Source organism: Rissa tridactyla, chromosome 1 (assembly GCF_028500815.1).
Source record: "Rissa tridactyla isolate bRisTri1 chromosome 1, bRisTri1.patW.cur.20221130, whole genome shotgun sequence".
NCBI classification, from domain to species: Eukaryota; Metazoa; Chordata; class Aves; order Charadriiformes; family Laridae; genus Rissa; species Rissa tridactyla.
In genome coordinates, this window is record NC_071466.1 from 2341505 (window position 1) to 2362890 (window position 21386).

General features: G+C 39.5%; 1 protein-coding gene across 22 annotated transcripts in view; it reads right to left on the reverse strand.

Annotated features, from left to right (window-relative positions):
• The window catches only part of DLG2 (discs large MAGUK scaffold protein 2), a 1057033-nt gene that overhangs the window by 215540 nt on the left and 820107 nt on the right, over positions 1–21386 (reverse strand). For all 22 annotated transcript variants that reach the window (XM_054188265.1, XM_054188269.1, XM_054188274.1 and 19 more), the window contains one exon: positions 5939–6041. In XM_054188265.1, coding sequence (XP_054044240.1) covers positions 5939–6041 — 103 coding nt within the window. The remainder of the gene's footprint in view (positions 1–5938; positions 6042–21386) is intronic.

Below are 21386 nucleotides of genomic sequence, written 5' to 3' on the forward strand. Positions count from 1 at the left end.
TATTGCTACCTGAATGAGACTGCAGTCCTTGTCTCCTACATAGGAGAATTTATCAACTATTATCAATAAATTAGGATCTGAAATAAAAACTCTGTAGCGCCATTAGCATATTCTCTGAGGATGTTAAGTAAAAAATATAGGCTCTAGGACAAGAAAAAAAATATGTGTGTACTACCATAATATCCAGCTTTCTCATTTGTATTGTTCCTTCCTTGTAAATTGTCCCAATTTAAAAAAATGCACCGAATTTCTCGACGAACTTCAGCAGGACAATCTATGAAACACCTCTAAACTGTTTTTTGCTTTAATTAATCCAGTGATATTTTCCAGCCGAGGACAAGAAGTGGATTTTCCACCCCGCTCTGGTCAGTAGGACAGCATTCGGTGCAAGGATCACTTTGTGCTTGCCCCGTTCTTTTGTCTTTCCGGAAGCTGTTGGCCACTTTTGGAAATAGGATCCACAGCAAACGGGCCTTTGGTCAGACCCAGCTTGGCCATTCCAAGATTAGGTTATAGTCTTTAATACACATGCCTGAAATATAGCCTTAACATCTTGCATTCTTTGGCAATTGGATACGGTGGCTTCCAGATGAAAGCCAACTGCTGTAATGTAACTTTATCCGAGTAATTAAGCTACATTGATTTTCAACAGCTGGGAAAAGGGGCCTTTAATATGAGTATTCACATTTCAAAGTATAGAAATGACCTAGACAAAGATGAATAAATACATTTAATTATTCTTTCTGTCTATTTCGTATCTTCCTCATTCCTGCAGCATCTGGAAAGGTTAAACAGCTGAATCCAAAATATATGACTGTTGTACCAAAACAGGAGAAAATTGTTTGCATTTTGAGGCAAGAACAAGGAATGAAATTGGGGAAAGAGCCAAAAAGTATCCATGACTGTTCAGGGAGAGACCTGTAAAAGTGATATCTGGATTTTCACTCTGATTTTTTAAAAAAGGCATCGGTAGGTCAGACACATGTGTAAGACACTCAGTATGCTTTCATAAAAGCTGATGCTGGTTATGAAGGTTGGGTTTTTAACAACGCACTATGTGAGCCTCCCCGATTCAGGAACAAAAGAACTAAAAGGTGAATTTAGTACCGTCGCTGCCCTGAGATGCTTATAGCTGTGGGTGCAGCCCTCCAATAGTTTCCTTCACTGCTGTCTGCAAAGAAAGACACTGCGAAGAAAAAGGCACTGCAAAGAAAGGCACTGCCCATCGCAGCGTCTCTGCGTCTGGAGCTCTTTCTCTATCTAAGGCTCAGCTCCCGGCGGCTCAGCAGGCGCAGAGCCCCGAGTCACCGAGCACGCAGCCACCGGCTAATTCAAAAGGTGATAAAGCAGAAATCCTCCGGCTGTAACAACTTTTTGACCGCTTTGTTGTCGGCCGGTCTAATCAAACCGTAATCACTGAATGCTTTCCCTATATGCAAGCTGTTAAGAAAGCAAGTTAATTGGCTCGCTCAAAAGGTTGAAAGCCCGTGAAACTTCGGAGTGGTTTAACAGTTTTCCAGGGAGCGTTGGGAGGGAATAGCTGCAGAGACACTGCAATGCAGCACAGCGCAGCTCGCAGACCACTGACACCGGCTATTTTGCAAAAATCTTAGGGTTAAATTCTACCCTTTCACGCTGCCGCAGGGGGAAGGAACAGGAGCCTTTGAGACGAAAATGTGCAATAAAGCTTTTTAGCAGCTTCATTAGGAGTCCAGTCCTCTGTTCTACCCCCACTCCCAAGCTGCGTCTTTCAGGAAAAATTGTCACTATTTCAACCAAAGTTCATCCTCCTTTGAAAATATATCTCAGTTTCACTGACAAAATGTTTTTTTTCTTAACTCCTTCCATACTGGGCTGTAAGTTGCAACTGTTGCCATTAAAATCAAAATATGTCCTGCATAAAACCCTGGAAGTGTAAAATGTGTTTCCCTATATGGTATATATTGCCATTTTAATTTCAAATTAACTGTTTAACAAGGACACACTGTTCCACGTTAAGATTATTTTCCAGGCTCAGGTTTTTATTTTGCAGAACAGAAGGGCCTACTCAGTAGCTCCTCATTTGTACAATGTTTTAAAAGAGATCTGAGAGTTGCTAAGCTGAGAGGAGAGTTAAAATGCTTCCAAGAATATTGAAAATCGGAGAGTAAAGCTAAATATAAGTGATTGGTTCCTCTTCTAATTTTGTTCTAAGTAGCTCTTTGTCCTTAAATTCTCTTTAATTTAATTTCAACCATGTGCAGAAGATGTGAGCAGCAGCACGTGAATACAGAGTCATCTTTCTAGCCTGCAGGATGGCTGCTGTATTTGAATACGTGCATAAACCTCCCTATGAACTGCACCCGCAAGGACTGTTAGAGATCATGACGCTTAACACTACTTGACCTCCATTTACACAATACATGTGTACATAAGATACAGTACGCAGGTTATTTTCATTTTTTAAAATAAAAGTAAGGAATGGCTCAAAAAGCCCAGCATTATGGCCGCTGATGAGCCCTGCTTTTTTAATCTCTGTGATTTGTTTTCCTCTTGCTCCTAATCATCTTTCAATATTTTTGTTCGCAGAATTTACATTCCTCTTTGGACTTTCATACCTTTTTTTTTTCTCTTCTATTTCTCAGAGAGTTGAGGGGAAAATAAGATGGTGCATGTACATGAGGAAAGCAGGGACTGAAGAGAAGAGTTGTTCTCCATTCTTCCTACTATCCCTTGTATTTCTATTCAGCTCCTCATGAAATCACTGCTTGTATCTTCCATTCTCCCTTTGCTCACAGTATCTGTGAGGCCTTTTACGGAATTTGATCCTATTTCCAAGACCATTTTCATCTGAGGACAAGTAGCGTGGTTCAGATAAGCACCATCACCAACCACAAGTCTGACAGCATTCAAAAAGATGTTGTGATGCTAGTCTATTGTATCCGAGTTAGTCTCCTCATGTGTTTATTCCAGACAGGATGAGAAAACAAAGTGCCATACTATCAAGAGAAAAAGATATTCAAGTTGATGGCAAGCACTAGATTTTTTTGCAGGATTTGCCACTCTCAAGAGATGTGCTGCCAAGTCTATACGCATAAATGTAAGGAGAGTTCATACAAGGCTTAGGTGAACTTTTGACTGATTGAAACAAGGAAGGGGCAATTTAAACTTTGAAAGCTGTTTCTGTAGTATTCACCTCATTTTCTTCCCACAGCACAGTATATATATTTTTTTTTTTTGAGACATTGCCAAATAAGTGACCTGTAAGCTTTTCTCTATTGCATAAAAATTAAATTATTGGAAGATAAGCTTTTTCTTCTAATTTTAATTGCTAATCATCACCTGGCTTATAGTATTCATCATCATTGCTATAGTATAGATCATCATCGCTAATACTTGAAATATCAATAACTAAAGGTTTCATTGGATGTTTTTGTTTGCAACAACATCTAAAGGCTTAGAAAGCTACCAAGATAAAAAAAAGGTATTGGGTAATATTTGCAGTGGCTACTCTTGGATCTATCCAAAACAGATGAAGTTGTAGTAACAGCTCAGAGCTTCCAATACGAAAATGGAAAAATCAAGCTACGAGCCTACTTTGCTTATGTACCTCACTAGTTTTGGAGCATTTCAAGGTGAGAAGCCCCCGAAGGAAGCAGAGCTGCACAATTTTAAGGCTGCATTTTACCACGATGTTCCAACATACGCATCGAGATAAGATACGGTAAATAAAGAGATTATGTATAAATTGCGTAGAAGGGACAATAAGGGTTGTGCAGGATCTTTAGAATAAAATAAATATTTATGCTGATATAGAGTGTGTTTATCTTTCTGTGTGACCTGTAAATCCTTAAATAATTCTCTCTGAAGGTTATTTAAACAACTGTTTTAAAACTGTTTCATCTTTCTTTGCCATTAGGGATTTTTTAAGAAAAAAATACTTAATTTCACATCTGTATTTACGCAGTTTGCATTAACCAGCATCTCAGATTAAAATAAAATATTTCAGCAGTAACACAGCACATGCTGGACAACTACCAAATGTTCTCACTACCTTAAAAAAAATCAATAATTTCCTATAAAAAGGCTAACTTTTGGGCCCTGTTCTTCACCAGCTCCACTTTCTTCAGTGTGTTTGGAATGATTTGGGTGAAACAGAAAGCTGGCTGTGCTTCACTGACAACAAGTCGCGCAGTCGGGACTAGTCTGCCCTCAACAGGGTTTTTGGTGAATGGAGCAGCATTATAGGAAAAATGGCATAAATATGCAATATAATACTTGATCGGTTTTATCAGCATAATTTGAATTGCATGTTCACCAAAACTGAATCTGACATATTTCAGAGCTGGTAATATATAGGGGAAAAGCATGTCAACTAAAAGTTCAAGTATAATAGGAAAAACCTGTCAAGTGATGTATTTTTCCATGTATTAACAATGGCACAGAACAACTCTGAAATGCCAGTGATTGCTACAAGTACTCAGACACCATGGCGATAATTGCAGTGTAAAATCACCAGACAGCAAACAAGACTGCCAGGAGTAATGGGGACATGGTTTTATTCGGAATCCAGTGTGGATGGCTATCTGTAATGGAATTGCTTTCCAATATGTTTTCTTTGAAATAACTCTGATTATTACTTATGTATTTTTATATTAATATGTTCCATTTATTTAACTAAAGATAGACATGTGTAATTTCACCTGCTCTCATCTGCCCATTTCTTAGTGCAGCCCAATTTATTCTGCTGGGTGTCTCAAGTGCAGATAAACCAGTAAATGGATGCACGATACCAGATCTGAAGCACAATCGTAACTTTGACTAAAATACCCGCTATTTTTCTCTTTGCGTGCTAACATCAGGATCCAGAGAAACAATAGAAGGTATCATGCTGGATAAACTCTGGCAGTACTAATTTCTCTCCCCAGTGTCCCTGAAAAAACCTGTTATTAGAGCTGTACTCTTTCACCTGAGACCTACATGTGTCCTAAGCTGGGCACAATCAGGCAGAACCAACAGCTTGCATTGACAGGTCATCACAAGACTTGTGAATTGAGCTAGAACTGTTTACTGAAAACTGATGAAACGGTGCCAGCGAGTCTTCACAGGCACCTGTCGTTGCTGAATTCTCCTGGAAAGATGGAAAACCATCTTTAGTTCCTATCAGAAAGTGATATTCTTTTCATTAATTCCTTGAGAACCTCAGGTAGTCATTTGGATCACAGCTCACGGACAATAAGGAGTTCTGCCACTTAACTCTGGTCTTAGAAAATCAATCAACGCCTCCTTCTTCCCACTGAAACTAACTTAAGCCCTGGGAAGCTAAAAATTAGACACCAAAAACTAGATGAGATACATCCCACCATAAACGTCTTAATATTTTGCTGAATTTCCTGTTGACCGTTTTATTCAGAAAGCTGTCATTTTCTCTACTAAGTACTTTTTAGGTGGGGCTAATTGCCTTGGAGGTTCAAGGACACCATCATCCAAAGGTCATAACGGGAGGCTCTATGCATTTGGCAGGAAGCATTTATCGTGGTTTAATTCCAAGCTGACTGTCTGAAGCAACTTCAGATCTTCCTGGCATTTTCTCTTCATTCTTAACTTGTAATTTGCACTATCTGTCTCCAGAAGGAGAACAGAAAAGAACATAAAATAAGCAATAATGAAAATAAAATGATTAACTAAGTGTTGATTACTGTCTTATTATATGCACATTTAAAGATAGTTCTTATAGTTGCATTAAATATTTCTACAAGCAAAGTCTGTGACAAAAATACACTTGAGTCTTGACAAAAAAGCACTTCCTTGGGATAGAATTGCCATTTGAATTTTCATTCCAGATGACTTCTGATGATAGCTGGGAAAAGCACTAGCTACAGCAGCCTCATCCTGTTAAACGGCTGTTTTTAAAGCACTTATCTTTTACCATATGTCTTTAAGTCATTATTTTGCTTACCCTCCGGCTGGTATTGTGCTATGATTGTTACCGTCTGCCCTGCTCCTTTTAGCGCAGCTGCAGCCTGCTCGTGGGTAGCACCTCGAAGATCAATACCGTTCACCTGCAGAAGGAACGCAAACAACGGATCTGAGTAGTTTAACATTATACAGAAACACAGAAGTGGTTTGTTGTTTTGTTTTTTGTTTGTTTTTTTTTTTTAAATACCTGGTGGATGTAAAGGTCAGATTGCCCAGATGCAAAGCGAAAGTAAAAAAAATTAAAAAGGCTGAGAGGATGTTACCTATGACTGGCCATGAGAATCTCCACTAGTACTGCACACCATAGTTTATAGAATCACAGAATCATAGAATTGTCTAGGTTGGAAGGGACCTTTAGGATCATCAAATCCAACCATCAACCCAACACTGCCAAAACCACCACTAAACCATGTCCCTCAGCACCACATCTACCCGTCTTTTAAATACCTCCAGGGATGGCGACCCCACCACTTCCCTGGGCAGCCTGTTCCAATGTTGACAACCCTTTCAGTGAAGAGATTTCTCTGACGCTTACCCATGCATATTCTCTGACCATTGCTTTTTGGGGGTTTCCTGCCTACTGAGTTTGGTTTTTTGGTAATCTCTTCATCAATCAATTTCATTTATATATAAATTTTTGTTTAAAAGACAAATTTTCTGTGGTACTGGAAGGTCACTGCAGGATACTGCAGGCAAGGAAACTGCTCCTTCAGCCAGACTCTGCAAGCCCAACCTGTAGCATCAGGGGCATCTGGAAATATAGAGAGCATCTCTAACAAAACTTTCTGTTTGGAGAACTTCCAGAGGAGAAATCCCATCTACCATTTTCTTTTTGTGCAACCCCTCCTTCTATTGCCTAGAAATATCCCCATTCTTGCATGTGACAGTAATGGAGTTACTACGAGGTACAGCTTTGCCACCTCTGGCTTTTTGACACTGATAGGTCCCTCCGTGGGGTTCCTCTGGCTTAATGATCATCTTTCATGCTGTATAAGCAGTGGAAATGGAAAAAAGCAAAACAAAGTAGGGAACCCACCCCTAAAATTCATAGGCAGTTTCAGAACTCTCTTGATTTGTAGTTGTGATGTTAAATGTTTTGTCAGCACCATCCCAAGGAAGAGACAGAATTCGTATATAGAATTATTATGTCCAGTATTTTCAGTGGGAGTGTCAGTGTCTGGCCATACTAAAGTAGGGGAGATTTCTTTTATTAATTAATTAAATTATTTATCTATTTATTTATTTATTTAACTTTCCTCCTCACTTCTACAGGTTTCCACTTCATAATGTTTCAGTGAAGAACATGAAACTTTTGACATGTAAACAAGCTCAGCAGGACAGAAATCCATTTCTGATTGCTTGAGGAAAGAAAAATTAAAAGAAAGAAAATACGGGGCAGGGGGAGGAGAGGGCACAATGCCATTGATGTCACAGGCAAACAGGACAAAACACAAGCTCTAAATTCTCTGCTATATCAACTCTTTTATGTCATTTCTATCAGGTACTATCACAAGATGGGTAAGCACATATTCATATTAAAAATACAGATTTTATTTTATTTAAATTTTAACAACTTTTTAAGGCTTGCAAAAATAAAGTTGATTTTATAGAACTTTACAAGTAACACCTATTGAATCTGCTATGAATACATATATTTGGATCAATTAAGTTTAGAAACGGGCCCATCTTAACTTGTCTTTCACCAAATCTTAGAGAACGGGATGTTTTGGAACATGTTTGATTATTATTTGCAGGAGAAAAACCTAGTCTTTACTAGTATGTGAACAGCATTTAGAGTATTACTCTTAGAAAACTGATTTCTGATAGCAATAACATAAATCACAGGAGATCCCACAGTTTCTGATCCAGAAGACTGCATAAAGCTGTAGAACTGTTGACTGCACACAGAAACATAATTGTCTAGCTGAAGTTTCAGATTTCTGAAAATATCATTCCATAAGAATCAAAGTTTTGCCAGTTCAACCTGTCTAAATAACCATCTTTCCTCAATTATTATTATTTTCTTTATAACAGGGAATGAAAGCTCACATTTTTTCCTAAGCAACTCATCCTTTCTTCCCCCAAAAACTTTTATTGGTACCTTTTAAGGTATTCAATGTGATGATCATTAAAGATTTCTCCCATCTTATTCACAAAATTCACAAAAATCAGCTCTCTCCATTTCTAAAAAAGAAAACAGTCTGAATTTCAACTGTCTGTATTACTTTAATATCACTCAAAACTATAGAAGATCCAGAATTTTGAAGAAGCATGATTTGTTGTGACCTTTCCATGTTACACAAATGTAATTACACACTGACTTATCTTTAGATTGAGGAAGCAAACAAGTAAAAGTGGAACTAGCATACCAGAAAAATATAACCTATAGAAATATTACCTTACTCGTATCCCCCTGCACATCTATTATACAATCACATTAACGACGTGAAAGAGGATATTAATTGTAAGTTACCTCACAGAAAAATAACCGTTGTTTTTTTTTTTTAAGTTAATTTGTCCATATATTTATTTTGCAATGGAGAGGATGAATAGTATTACCACGTTGGTAACGTCTGCTTGATCCGTGCATGGATCTTAGAGCCTTTGGGGCAGCATATGAAGGACATAAGAGGCAGCATAGTACCAACCCACCACTGCGTTATGTGACTCCTTTGCGAAGAGAGGAATCCCAGCAGACAGGAGGGAGCATGAATAGGAGCATATATACAGGGGCAAAGCCTTTTAAGGAGCACTAAAGTAGCTTCTACAGGGTAGAGACCTTGTAGAGAAGTGTAGGAAGGCTACCATACCTAAAGAAACATTCAGAGCAAGTGTCTGTGCCAGAATATAATGCTTTATGAGAATAGGTATGGGTGGATCCCCATGTTGTTACAGTCATACAGGCAATCTGAGGCTAAGCTGTGAGAATAATTCAGTGTTCTGGTACCTCCATGTATTAGTGTCTTTGGCTCACATATTTCAAAGCATTCTATGCTGATAGATACACTCTGATACCTTCTACAAAATCTCTGTCATCTGAAGCGTGCAAAATTAATGTCCTTTTTACAATTTCTATCTAGATTGTATAAAGGGAAGTGAATTTTTACACTGAAAAGGTTATCAAGCATTGGAACAGGCTGCCCAGGGAAGTGGTTGAGGCACCATCCCTGGAGGTATTTAAAAGAGGGGTAGACATAGTGCTTTGAGATATAGTTCAGTGATGGCTTTTGTCAGAGTTAGGTTGATGGTTGGACTAGATGATCTGAAAGGTCCCTCCCAACCTAGGCGATTCTGTGATTCTATGATTCTAATATGATGATTCACAAGTAATGTTCTAATGCTTGTTTCCTCAGAAAAGGAAATCTGAGCATAGGGCAAATGTAAGATAAAAAACTTCATAATTTGCCCAATAGAAGAGTTCTCAGTTGTCCCATCTTCCTGTTCCTGGTACATGGTGGTGGAAGGTTTCCCAAAAAATCAGCCAAAGTTTCAAATCAAAAGTCTGAGTGGCTCAAATCAAAATAGAAATGTCAGAGAGAAAATAACTCATCAGTTCTATCTTCTGCAATTTTTATCAAGATGATAAACAAACTAGGCAAAGCAGATTAAGTAATGCTGAACAGGTAAACGACCTGACTACACTAGGTTGCCAAAACAGTGATCTGCCTCTTGAAGATGAACAGCTGCAGAATAAAATCAAACTGTCATTGCCAAATAGGTAGGTAGAAGTCTGCCTGCACGCTATTTCGCTCACCAACAGCCGTCATGATCTCACTGCAGAATAATAGGTTTTAAATTTAGAAAGGACTTATAACCTAGTTTGATGTTCTAAAGAACAAGAAGAATAGATGCTAACTTGATTTCTGGGTATTATTTCCCAATATTTAAAAGCAAACATAATCAAGTCCCAAACCTTCCAGTTGAAAAACAGCATATTCATGTAGCAACATTCAATCTCAATGAAAGACACCATTAATTTACACATTTTAAGCAAATTTTTACCCTTGGGACAGAATGAACAATAGTTTCTGAAGGGGTAAACCAAATAATACTTCGTCTTGCCTCTTCCTCAAAACAATGTCTTAATTATAACAATTGTGTACGGTGATATTTTTCCCTGACGTGCTTAAATGGCAAATTGTTAAATTTGATGTCAGTTACTGCTTTCAACTCATTTAATGTTGTTCATGTTAAGAATAATCAGTAAAAGTAACAAAAATACCAGAAAAAGTTGCAAGCGCGTTCAGGAAAGTTTAATACATATCAAAGGTGGGGGTTTTTTGTTTTGTTTTGTTTTTTTTTTCTATTAGATAGGCTGGCTTCCTTTAAGAAGCATTATACAATAAGCAAAGTAGCACTGCTCTTCTGAGCTTGACTGCACAGTCCTGATGTCCTGGCCCAGAATGAACTTGACTGCACAATTTCTGATGCCTGACTCCAAAATGAATTTGACATAATGCAAATAAGAAGAGCCTCCAGCTTATACAGATGTCTGTCGCCTTTGCATGCTGCAGTAAAAAGCAGTAAGAAAGCTTACAAACAAAGAGAAGTGCCACAATGGAAGATTATAGCTTAATACTACAGACAAAACTAAACTGAGATGGAGAAAAAGATGCAACTGTGGTTCACAGTAGTTATAGTAATTGCCTATGCGTTCATTGACTCAAACTAAAGCGTGATCTACTTCATTAATACTGAATCATAATCCAAATGAAAGATAAGATTTACATTTTGGATAGATCAAACTCTTCTAAAATTGGAAGAGTTATAGTCCTTTTAAAATATTTGAATAGCCCATATTAGCAAAAATTGGTTCAATCCCAAACAGTGCCATTTAAAGACTTACTACAGTCTGGTTGCCGTCTGTTAGAATGCTTGAGCGTGACTCACATGTAGGTCATTCAAATAGAGCCTAGCAGAATGATCTGTTTTATTTAGCCGCTCATTATTTAAGCCACCTTATTTTGTGTTTGTACAGTGATTAAATGAACACTTGGACTATCTTATTGAATTGGAAAGGAAAGGAAAAACACATCCCTTCTCGGTAGGGGAAACATAAAGGATTTATTTTCATTTCTTCTTTGAACCTTCACTGACATAGTACAGTTCTTTTATACAGAAAATTAAATGGTGAAGAAAAGGCACTTTTTTACCGTGGAAGAAAGAATACAGCAGATTCTTCAAGTTGTTGCTGAGTTCTTTTATTTGTTGAACTCATAAAATAAGAACCTTTGGTGTCTGAAATAGCAAGCAGAAGTCTGAATGCAGACAACTCTTACAGCCAGAATTGCCATTGTTTGCATTAAGGGAAGATAAAAAGTACCCTATTTATCTGCCTTAACTTTGCATGTTGACTTAAGTGTTCTCAAGCACATCAACAAGGGATGCAAGGAAAGCTGAGCCATGTTCTCCAGTGGTCCTGCTTAGTCTTTAGAAATGGAATGTATAGGATCAACCCTCAGGTGATGGAAGCACTGTCTTCCAGCAGAACGGGGAACATTGGAAAAACACACATTAGGGATGATCTGCCCTGAACGTATCGGGGGGAGACTTTTCTCACAAGCAAGTGGCATAATCATTCTACACAACGGCCCACACAACTCCAACAACTGCTACAGTCCAGCACAAAGTACAAGAATCCTAAGAAACTCATGCATGTTGCCCAAGTGCTGCCCTTGAGCAGCGCTCGTCTTCAGCTTAGACAGGCCACCTTTTAGGGAAGCAAAGCCCACACGTCCTGCTGGAGGCTGGAGCTCTGCAGACCACCACAGGAGAGAGCGGGTGGGGAGCAGAGCACGCTCAGCATCCCGACACCTCTGGGCACCCGCAGGCGGCATGGCCGTGGGAAACGACACCCCAGGGGAAAAAAAGCTGATATGGGAGAGGTTCTGCCTTGCTAGTGAAGAAAAAGTTTAGAAGGTATTTAAGAAACATCTGGATTTGGCACTTCAGGGCATGCTCCAGTGGCAGAGACTGTAGGTTGGTTTTTTGTCTGTGCATGTATGGTTGGACTCGATGATCTCAAAGGTCCTTTCCAACCATGAAGATTCTATGATTCTATGACTCTATGAAATAGAAAGAAAGGAAAAATGCACAGGGGGGAAAGAGTCTTCACTCTCCAGCTTAGCTTCTTGTAGATTTTCAGGCTCACTTTATAGCTTTTCTCTCACTTTTCTCACTTCTCCTAATCTTTTCTGTGAGTACACTTTCTTTTGGTCAGTTAACACTGCGTAGTTCGGCACATCCAGGCATAGTGGTTGTCTCATCCTGAACTCCACTGGAAACAGTATCATGCCATGTCTGCTGTTCTCCATGCCCAGAATCCTCCTCCTCTCTTTTTATGGGCCAGCAATTTCAATGACCTTTTCAGTTTTCCTTGTCTTGCTACCTTAGATATACGACTTTTGCCTCTAGTAAGCTGGTCTTTATGCTCTGATGAGCTGGGCATTCCAGAGGCAAATTCTTCTCTCTCTGGAAAACAAGAACCACTGTGGGGGTACGAGCTATATCACTTAGTACTCTGTTTTCTGCCAGGAACTTTAAGGAGGCAGCTAAACCAGCCAAAAATCTATCAAAGCACTACATCTGTGAAGCAGGAAGAGAATTAATATTATGTTATTGAAGAGGTGTCTCGCACACACTGCCTTTTACAGTAGGAACCAATAAGCTTTATGACTCACCAGACCACATGAATCATTCCAAATGGTACCTGTTAAGCCTATAACCATAGTCAAAGACTTATTTTTTACTCAAATCTGTACGGAAATTCTTCTGATAGAAGATCTCCTTCCCACATCATTTTAGCTTCTGTGAATGATGCCAGATTGGCAAACTTTGAGACTGAAACAATTTCACTGAAGAGTTCACTGTAGTGACAGCTTAAGAGCCATTTTCCCTCAATTCCATCAGAATTCCTCAAAACTTGTTTAAACTGGGTTTGAAATAAATTATAGCTTTTGAAAAGGACACATAGTCTCACTGGAGCCTTAGCGGACATGAAACTTATTTCATTCAAGTCACTAAATAGCTACCAGTTTTGCTCATAATGCTGCAGGGTTCTTGTTTCTCATTTGAATTTCAAAGGCCGGTATAAGCAGAAATAATTATTGCGATTCTCCTGCTTCTGAAATGAAGTAAAGGTTTCCTTTTTAACAAGTGCCTTGTAACACAAAGATGATAAGAACTCAACTCCAGCTGAAGCCAATAAGCGATAGGTTGCTCAGGAACTGAAATAAAAATGTAAAACGATTTTAGAGGCTGCTCAGAGACAGAAGGGCTTTGGTGATCTGCCTGACCAAAGCAGTGAGTTAGTGGTGAATTCAAAAACGGAAATCCTTGCCTTTATCTCTACCTGATTGGTTTTTCCGTATTTCCACATCCACAGAATACGGCAATGTGGCCTGTGAGAGGCGAGATGGCCATTGGCTGGTGTCATGGCAAATCTATACTGAATTCCATCCAGTGACCATGAGACAATGTACCAGTGGCTAAACGGTAGCTAACTGGAATCTTCAGCTCTATATGAAGGAAATGTTCAGTACTCACGTTTTTATATTAAATCCACCTGAATCACAACAGTCACAGTTTATTTGTGGCTCTACAGATCAGGACTATGTGACACAGACAACTCGAATAGACGATGCTCCATACTCTCAAATAAAGCATGTTTTTTAAAACCAATGGAAAGGAAATGGCTTACGTATTCTGTAAGTGGTTTTGCTTTTATTGTTGTCCTTGTAGCCTGCTTCAGCTAAAGGGCAAATCCATCTTGTTTTTTTCGAAAGGATCTCCAAAATCTCCTCCAACAAATTATTGCAGATATCCCTCAAATACCCTATTTAATGGATGGGCAATTTCTATTATTTTGCAGCTTATGTGATACGATAATTTTTTTAATCACTTAGGAAGCCAAACCTTACAGGGCAGTAGAGCAGAAGGATGCCCGGAGTCTAGCCTAAGTACAAGACAAAAGTCCAGCCTGGGGCAAATCTCTGAACGAATAAAGCTCAGGGACGTAGCCGTTCTGTCCAGCGGTAGCAGCTGGGCTTTCAAATTTGTTTTTTTTTTTAGTTTTCCATCAGTGTGTGGCTGACAGTAAGGCTACACTGAGGGGTGTAACGCTCACTCCAAATCTTCAATGTATCAGATGTGACATAATTCTGTTTGGCAGTCTTAAAACAAAATTTGCTAAGTCAGAATGTTTGAACTGAATGTGAACTCCTCCTTAAAATATTAGGAGCTGAAGAGCAGGCAATCTGGCATCAGATCATTTCTACTCATTGAGGCAATTGTAAAATGAATGTTTTAGAGGCAACTGATGATTTCATCACAGCAAAACCACACAGCCTCTAGTCTAGGCCAATTTCCTAGCTTTGCATGGCACGTAACTGACAGGTCTGATAGCTAACGCTGCTTGGCAAAGAGAGACATACCTTATTCATGAGAATTGTTAGTATAATTTATTAGGTTCTGATCATGTGCTTGGAAATGTCAGAGTTAATTTAGGACACAGTTACTGCATCGAGGCAATTGCGATATATGTTAGAGATTGCAGAAAGGTGGGGGCGGGGCAGGGGGAGAGAGACTGAAATCCAGTTGGAAAACAGATTCCCAGATCAATAAAAGACAAAAGGGAGCTCTATAGTCACCAAAGTACACAGCATTCCAGCATACGCAGGTGGTAAATTTTTCCCTAGAAACTCGATTAAACTTGTATTTTAGAAAGTCATCTGTTTTATTTTGAAGTCCCAAAGTGACAAGTCTTCAGCTATATAACCCAGTTACCCTGACTACAAAACAAGCGCATCATGTTTCGAGGCTGAATATGTCCAAGTTCAACTTCCAGCCATCAGATCATGCATATTTATCAACAACACTGAAAAACAGTTAGCTACCAGCTCTCTTCTCCAAGAGTATTTCCAGATGGTAGTGTTTACATTGACACAGTTCATACTTCATTAAAGTGAATTCTTATGGACAAGGAGGATGCTAGGGCTTTCCTGACACAGGTTCTAAACTCTGAGGCTTCACGGGGGTGGTGGTGGGGGAAAGATATTTTTTTTAATAAGCCATTTCCTTTAATGAGCCATTCTTAATTTAATAAGCCAGTTCTTGAGGATTTCCAAAAGCATAAATTTGCATTTGCACCCAGCTTCTGTTCACTGGGTGTCCCGTTGCCTTCTCTGCCTCTAAAAATCTCTTCTTGTTGTACAGGGAAGTTGTGCGGATGATTCAGTTTTGTCACGTGAAATGTTTCTGGTTCATCGTGATGACAGTGAGAACTGAACATATGTCTGCATGCATTGTAAAAGGTGAAACTAAGTTTATCTGGAAAGGTGGAGCACTGTGCACCCAGATGATCCCAGATAAATGTAAGTAGGTTGAGGACTCTTAGAGTCCCACTGCCATTTCTAACTCACCCTCAAATCCCAGAATTTTCCACTGTTGTCAACACTGTCTGAGCTTGCATTAACCCACTATTTGCCCCAGATCTTCCCATTAGATCCTACCATGACAGCATCTTTGCTTTTCTCTGTTTTTCTCTATTTTTTGGGGGGGGGCTTTTGATGTGCCACCATATGAAGATGTTGATAGGCAGCTTCCAGCAGCAGCAAGTTTGTGGTAAAATGATATCTGTTGCTTCTTCTCCAGCCCTGTGGCTGTTGTCCTTTCAGGAAGAAAATTACACCGGACAACTTATTTCTGCAAAATTCATAGGGGATATTACTCCTCCTCCTGTTGTATTCTAAGTATCTGCAAATAGATTCATCATTTCTCCCAGAAGTTACCACTGAAAATTGGGCAAGCTTCTCTTTATTCCCAACTATTCCTTGAGTTCTTGAATAGAATTCTGAATGGTCTGCATTGAATAGTTCCTTAAGTATTTGAGAATGAATTCCAGCTGGTTTCTAAGCATCTTAATTATCTAAGTTCTAACTTGGCTTTTTGCCTTTGTCCAGTTTAAAGATTTATCTCTTTGTTTCTTCATAAGTGCCCTAACTGGATGATCGTGGATCCTTTTTTTAAAAAGACAAAAGCAAAAAAATGCACTAAACATTTGAACTCTTTTGGTCTCACTTTTAAGGAGTCTTTCTTCCAGCTGTCTATGAAATGAATTTATTGCTTGGCTTTGTATTCTCATAAAATATTTTCTTGCTAGCTTTTCCAATCCTTGCTAGTTACAGTCCATTCTACATCTTGCCCTTTGACTTTGTCCCAAAATTTCACCTAACATTTATACATTTTTAGGACTTAGATTGTTATAACCACAGTTAGTTGACTCAGCTTCCACTTTTTCAGTGTTGATTACTTGAGTCTCAAATCATCAAAAGGTTCTAAACTACCAAGAGCTACCACTTCTGAATTAATTGTTACATTAAAACTTGACCCCTGTGGGATTTTCCACATCTGCTGTGAATACACAGCAGATTGGTTTTGAAGTTCATGTTACCTATTCTTCTGAACTTACTCATTCCCTTCCAGCACAAAATCATAAACTTTGCCACTGTCCACTCAAGGGCAAGTTGTGTTTCATCCTCCCATTTTTAGGACATTCTTCCTTACTGGTAAGAATAAAATCTGGAATTGTCTGACTTATACTTGCTTTTTCTGTATTCCCCACCAAAAAGATTCATGAATGTTTCGTCAGTTTGGATGGGATCTATTTCAATAAAGGGAAGTCATGCCAAATTCTATGTGATTCTATGATAATCAGTGAAAAGAAATATACACTTTTACAGCGCAGTGGTCATCTGACCTGTGTAAAATGTCTACTTTAGGGCAAGGCAGATTGTACTCCAGAAGTGGCTACATCTTTCCGTTAGCTACAGAAGGAGTGAAAAGGGTTATGTGCCCTGTGCTTCCCAATATTAACAAAGCCTGAATTTAGATTAATCCACTATTTGCTCCTAAGGAGCTTAATCTACCTGCTCTTCTAGCTAGGGTTATCCTATTAACATACAACAATACCTATGCTCTCAGCTCCCATTCTCTCCAGAGATTTCCTTTTTACGTATCTATCACACATATCGCCAACCGTGCACTAGTGATCCTTTGGATACATTTAGCAACTCATTCTCCCTGGATTTTCAATCCAGTTCTACTTCTTTAAAACAGTCCAGTCGTGTGAATTGATCTACTCATTTAAGTCACCGCACTGATTATGTGCTAACATTCCCAATATATAACACACAATGCTGTATACGTTACTACAAAGTGAGTTTACATAGATGTATTTTTCCTATTGGCTAAGTAGGATTAATGTTGAAAACATAAAGGGAGACTTTATGGACAAGGGCAGCTAAAGGCCACGGAATTTGATAGACTCTCCTGTGCCCGAGGACAGGGTCATACATCATCCAGTCCACCACAGGGAAGGAAACATCCTAAGGATATGGTCAGTGCTTCTGAAAATAAGTCTTGTAAGGCAAAGGGAGTATCTTTGATAATCCTAATGCTATTACACGAGTGACAAACTGATGCTCCATGGAGAAAAGACTCCAGGCCCTGTAGAGATGATTCAAACATTTTCCAAGCAATCTGGGGGAAAAAAAATAAAAATCTGAGAAGGAAAACCAAATGGAATTTGCCATTTTTCTTAGTTTTGTAACTAGCTAACAAAATGCACTCTTTGCCCTAAGTAGTTTTACTGCTTTTACCATGAGCAAAAAGCCATTTTAAATTAGAAAGCTGGAGGTTTCTGTGCACCAAAGTAAGGGAGGTCAACCTAAAGGGCAATTCTAACTGCAGCAAATATAAAGCATAAATATTTGCTATAAATAAGCACCGAGCCCTTACACTCTATCCTGCTCTATCCACACACATTTTGGAGTAGAAATTAGAGAACATTATATTTTTCCAATGCATATTGTATTTTTGCTACAGATGTGAGTGAGAAGGTGGGTAGGAGTTGTGTGGGAGGAACTTAGCAGAAAGAAGTGTTTAAACCGTTCATAAGGGACAGCAAACATCTCGACCAAAAAAATGACAGCAGGATAGACATAAGACAAAAATCTACTCAATATAAGAGATCCCTTCCCTCTACAAGGGAAAACCTTGTGTAAAAGACCAGAGACAGTACTGAGGTGAGATGCCGAAATGCCAGCGTTGCAAACTAACCATATATAATGTCATGAACCAGTGACAGAAAACCCCACAGAGTATCTCTGGTAGCTCTTTCCCAATGCATCGTTATTTGATTCTCAGGAAGCCACAGGGGAAAAAAACATACCACCTTTCCCCATCTGCAAATACATCCTGGTACTATGCCAGATCAAGAGGAAAATCATACAGAATTTGGTTGACTTCATGCATGAAAGTCATTTGGAAAGTCAAATGGAAGCATTACAAGAGTACTACCTGCATCTTCACAGTGCAGTCTGTTCTATTTCTACTCTTTTTCCTGTTGCTGTTGAGCAATTACCCTTCAGGAACCTTGTTTTATTTCCTTAAGGTAACCTGTGGGATGTGTTGCTTGAGAGCAGCAATCTTGCTCCAGAGCAAGCAGTCGCCTTTTTGTCTTGAGTCCTCTTTCAGGCCACCGGCCACGATTCATCCCGCTGTTGTGAACCCCAAGGTACTAAAGCATTTCTACAGCAGAATGAAGTAAAACTGATACGGCTTTTATGGTCCACAACTTTATTTTACTTTTCTTTGTGATGAAGCAAGCACGATGTTAGGTGAAAAACCAAACATCTATTATAAGGGCAAACACATATGAAATGTGTGATTCAATTTAAGATACCTAAATACAGACATAAATGCATGTGATAAGTGTTTCAGCTTAAACTCAATGGTTACCCAAGCAATACAGGCAATAAAACATGCAGAGCAATTCAACTTGCTCTATAGAACCCATACTGGCCAGCTGAATCATTCTCTCGCCTCCTTTGGCTTTAATGGCAACCAGACACCCAGCAAGCATGTATAGAATCATCGAAGCATAGAATCATAGAACCATTTTGGTTAGAAGAGACCTTTGAGATCATCAAGTTCAACCATTAACCTAACACTGCCAAAACCACCACTAAACCATGTCCCTCAGCACCACATCTACCTGTCTTTTAAATACCTCCAGGGATGGTGAGTCAGCCACTTCCCTGGGCAGCCTGTTCCAATGCTTGATAAACCTTTCAGGGAAGAAATTTTTCCTAATATCCATCCTAAACCTCCCCTGGCGCAACTTGAGGCCATTTCCTCTTGTCCCATCACCTGTTACTTCGGAGAAGAGCCCGACCCCCCCCGGCTACCCGCTCCTTTCAGGGAGCTGCAGAGAGCGAGAAGGTCTCCCCTCAGCCTCCTCTTCTCCAGGCTGAACACCCCCAGCTCCCTCAGCCGCTCCTCACCAGACTTGTGCTCCAGACCCCTCACCAGCTCCGTTGCCCTTCTCTGGACACGCTCCAGCTCCTCAGTGTCTTTTTTGTGGTGAGGGGCCCAAAACTGGACACAGCCCTCAAGGTGGGGCCTCACCAGTGCCCAGGGCAGGGGGACAACCACTGCCCCAGTCCTGCTGGCCACACTGTTCCTGATACAGGCCAGGACGCTGTTGGCCTTCTCGGCCACCTGGGCACACTGCTGGCTCATATTCAGCCAGATGTCGACCAACACCCCCAGGTCCTTTTCCACAAGGCAGCGGATGTAGATGTCTAAATTTAAGTATCTTCATCTGAGCTTTAGTCTTGTCCAAAGACACAAAATTCATTCATTTCAAAAGTTAAAATTCAAATGCTAATACTTGCGGTTCCATCCTTATGGCTATTAATTCACCTTAATCTCTTTTATATACATTTTTAACTTGATGCAGTCTTATGGAAAATTTAAAAACTGTTTCAAAACCAATGTTATCAAAGGAATTCAAGGAGCAATATGCCCTAATTTTTTGTGTGGAAATTGTAAATCTGACTTTTGCTGCTGAACTCACATATATAAACTAACTCCCTGTGCTTTAGGTACTGTACCTACCGACAAAATTGCCCACTTGGTACTGAAAGTGCTTTGACGCATGTAGGTTAAGACGCCTCAAATAAGGCGGTATGTTTTCTCATAATTTTGATTTGAGATTGTAAGGAAAAAAAATGAAGCAGCAATTTTTGTTTGAACACGACCATATTCACCAGGAATTTCCCCTCAAAATTACAACGTATTTAATATGTCCCTCTTTCCCAAAATGATAAGGTTTGTGCTGTTTTCTGTCAGCAAGGGTGCATGCACAATGTGTGGCAAATGTATGCGTACGGCTCTTGGAAACCATTTGTTCCCATGCAGGTGATTTTCACTAAACGACGCTGGGTTCCCATCGCTATTTTGATACGCAATATATCCTTTAGCACTGGAATTGGAATTTTAAACTTCAAGGATGGCATCAAGGAACGTTAAATTTGATTTGTACCAGAGCCTGCATTTTCCCAACAGATGGAGAACTTGGGGTTAGATCGGAGTTCAAGCAGGCTCTAAGTCTAGACTTGGCCCAGATGTCTCACATCATTTTAAAAAAATCGGTTAACATAATGGCACCTCATTTTCGCTGCTCTAAAATGGAAATAATACTTCCCTTGATATTCTGAGCTGTTCCGTTTGGGTTATGCACGTCTGGGACAAAAGCTGATCTGTGTGTACACAGTGCCCAGCAAATCAAAGTCTTGATATCAATTGGTATTCAAAATGCTACTTGATAATATTTACATTATACTTAATATGAGGGTGATATTACAGGGAGGGACATGTTCTGTTATATTGATGGACATACACTGGTGATGTATGCATTACTACATTTTAAAGACATTCAGAAGCGAGAAGGAAAATGTTTGGCTTGGTGGCAATTCACAAGAGCATCGTGAATTATAGCAAGAAGAAACCAGCATTAAAAAAAAAATCTACCTCTTAGGGGAGAAAAAACAGCTTATTATGAATGTAACACTATAATTCATTTTTTTTTTTTGCTATTTAAAGTGTTTTACCATTTGAAACAGAACATTTTCCATTATTCTTCAATTTGCCTGCAAGGTTCAGATGTGATTCATTTTGTGTCTCTGCACAGAAGCACTGGGAATATCAGCCTGCTTTCTGAGATAAGTTTTAAATATTTCCAGTCAATTAACTGAAAACAGAAAAATACGGCTATCACTGCCTTTCCTAAGGTTTTAGCCAAGGGCAGATCTCTATGGTTACTGATCCTGTGGTGCCATCTGGTGGCTTTTGGGAAAAAGAAACTCAAATTTCACACGCCCATGGGGACAAGGCTGCAGCACAGCGTATCTCAGAGCCCCTGGAGGGCTGTAGGCTCCGACCTCTCCCTCCCACCTAAGAGCCAGCAGGCAGAGAGGCAGCGAAATTATGGGATTTATCCATAATTTGCCCAAGCCTTGTGGCCTGACTCTGGGACTATGTATACATCTAGTGTGACACCCAAAGGCAACGGTCCTTCCTAGCTT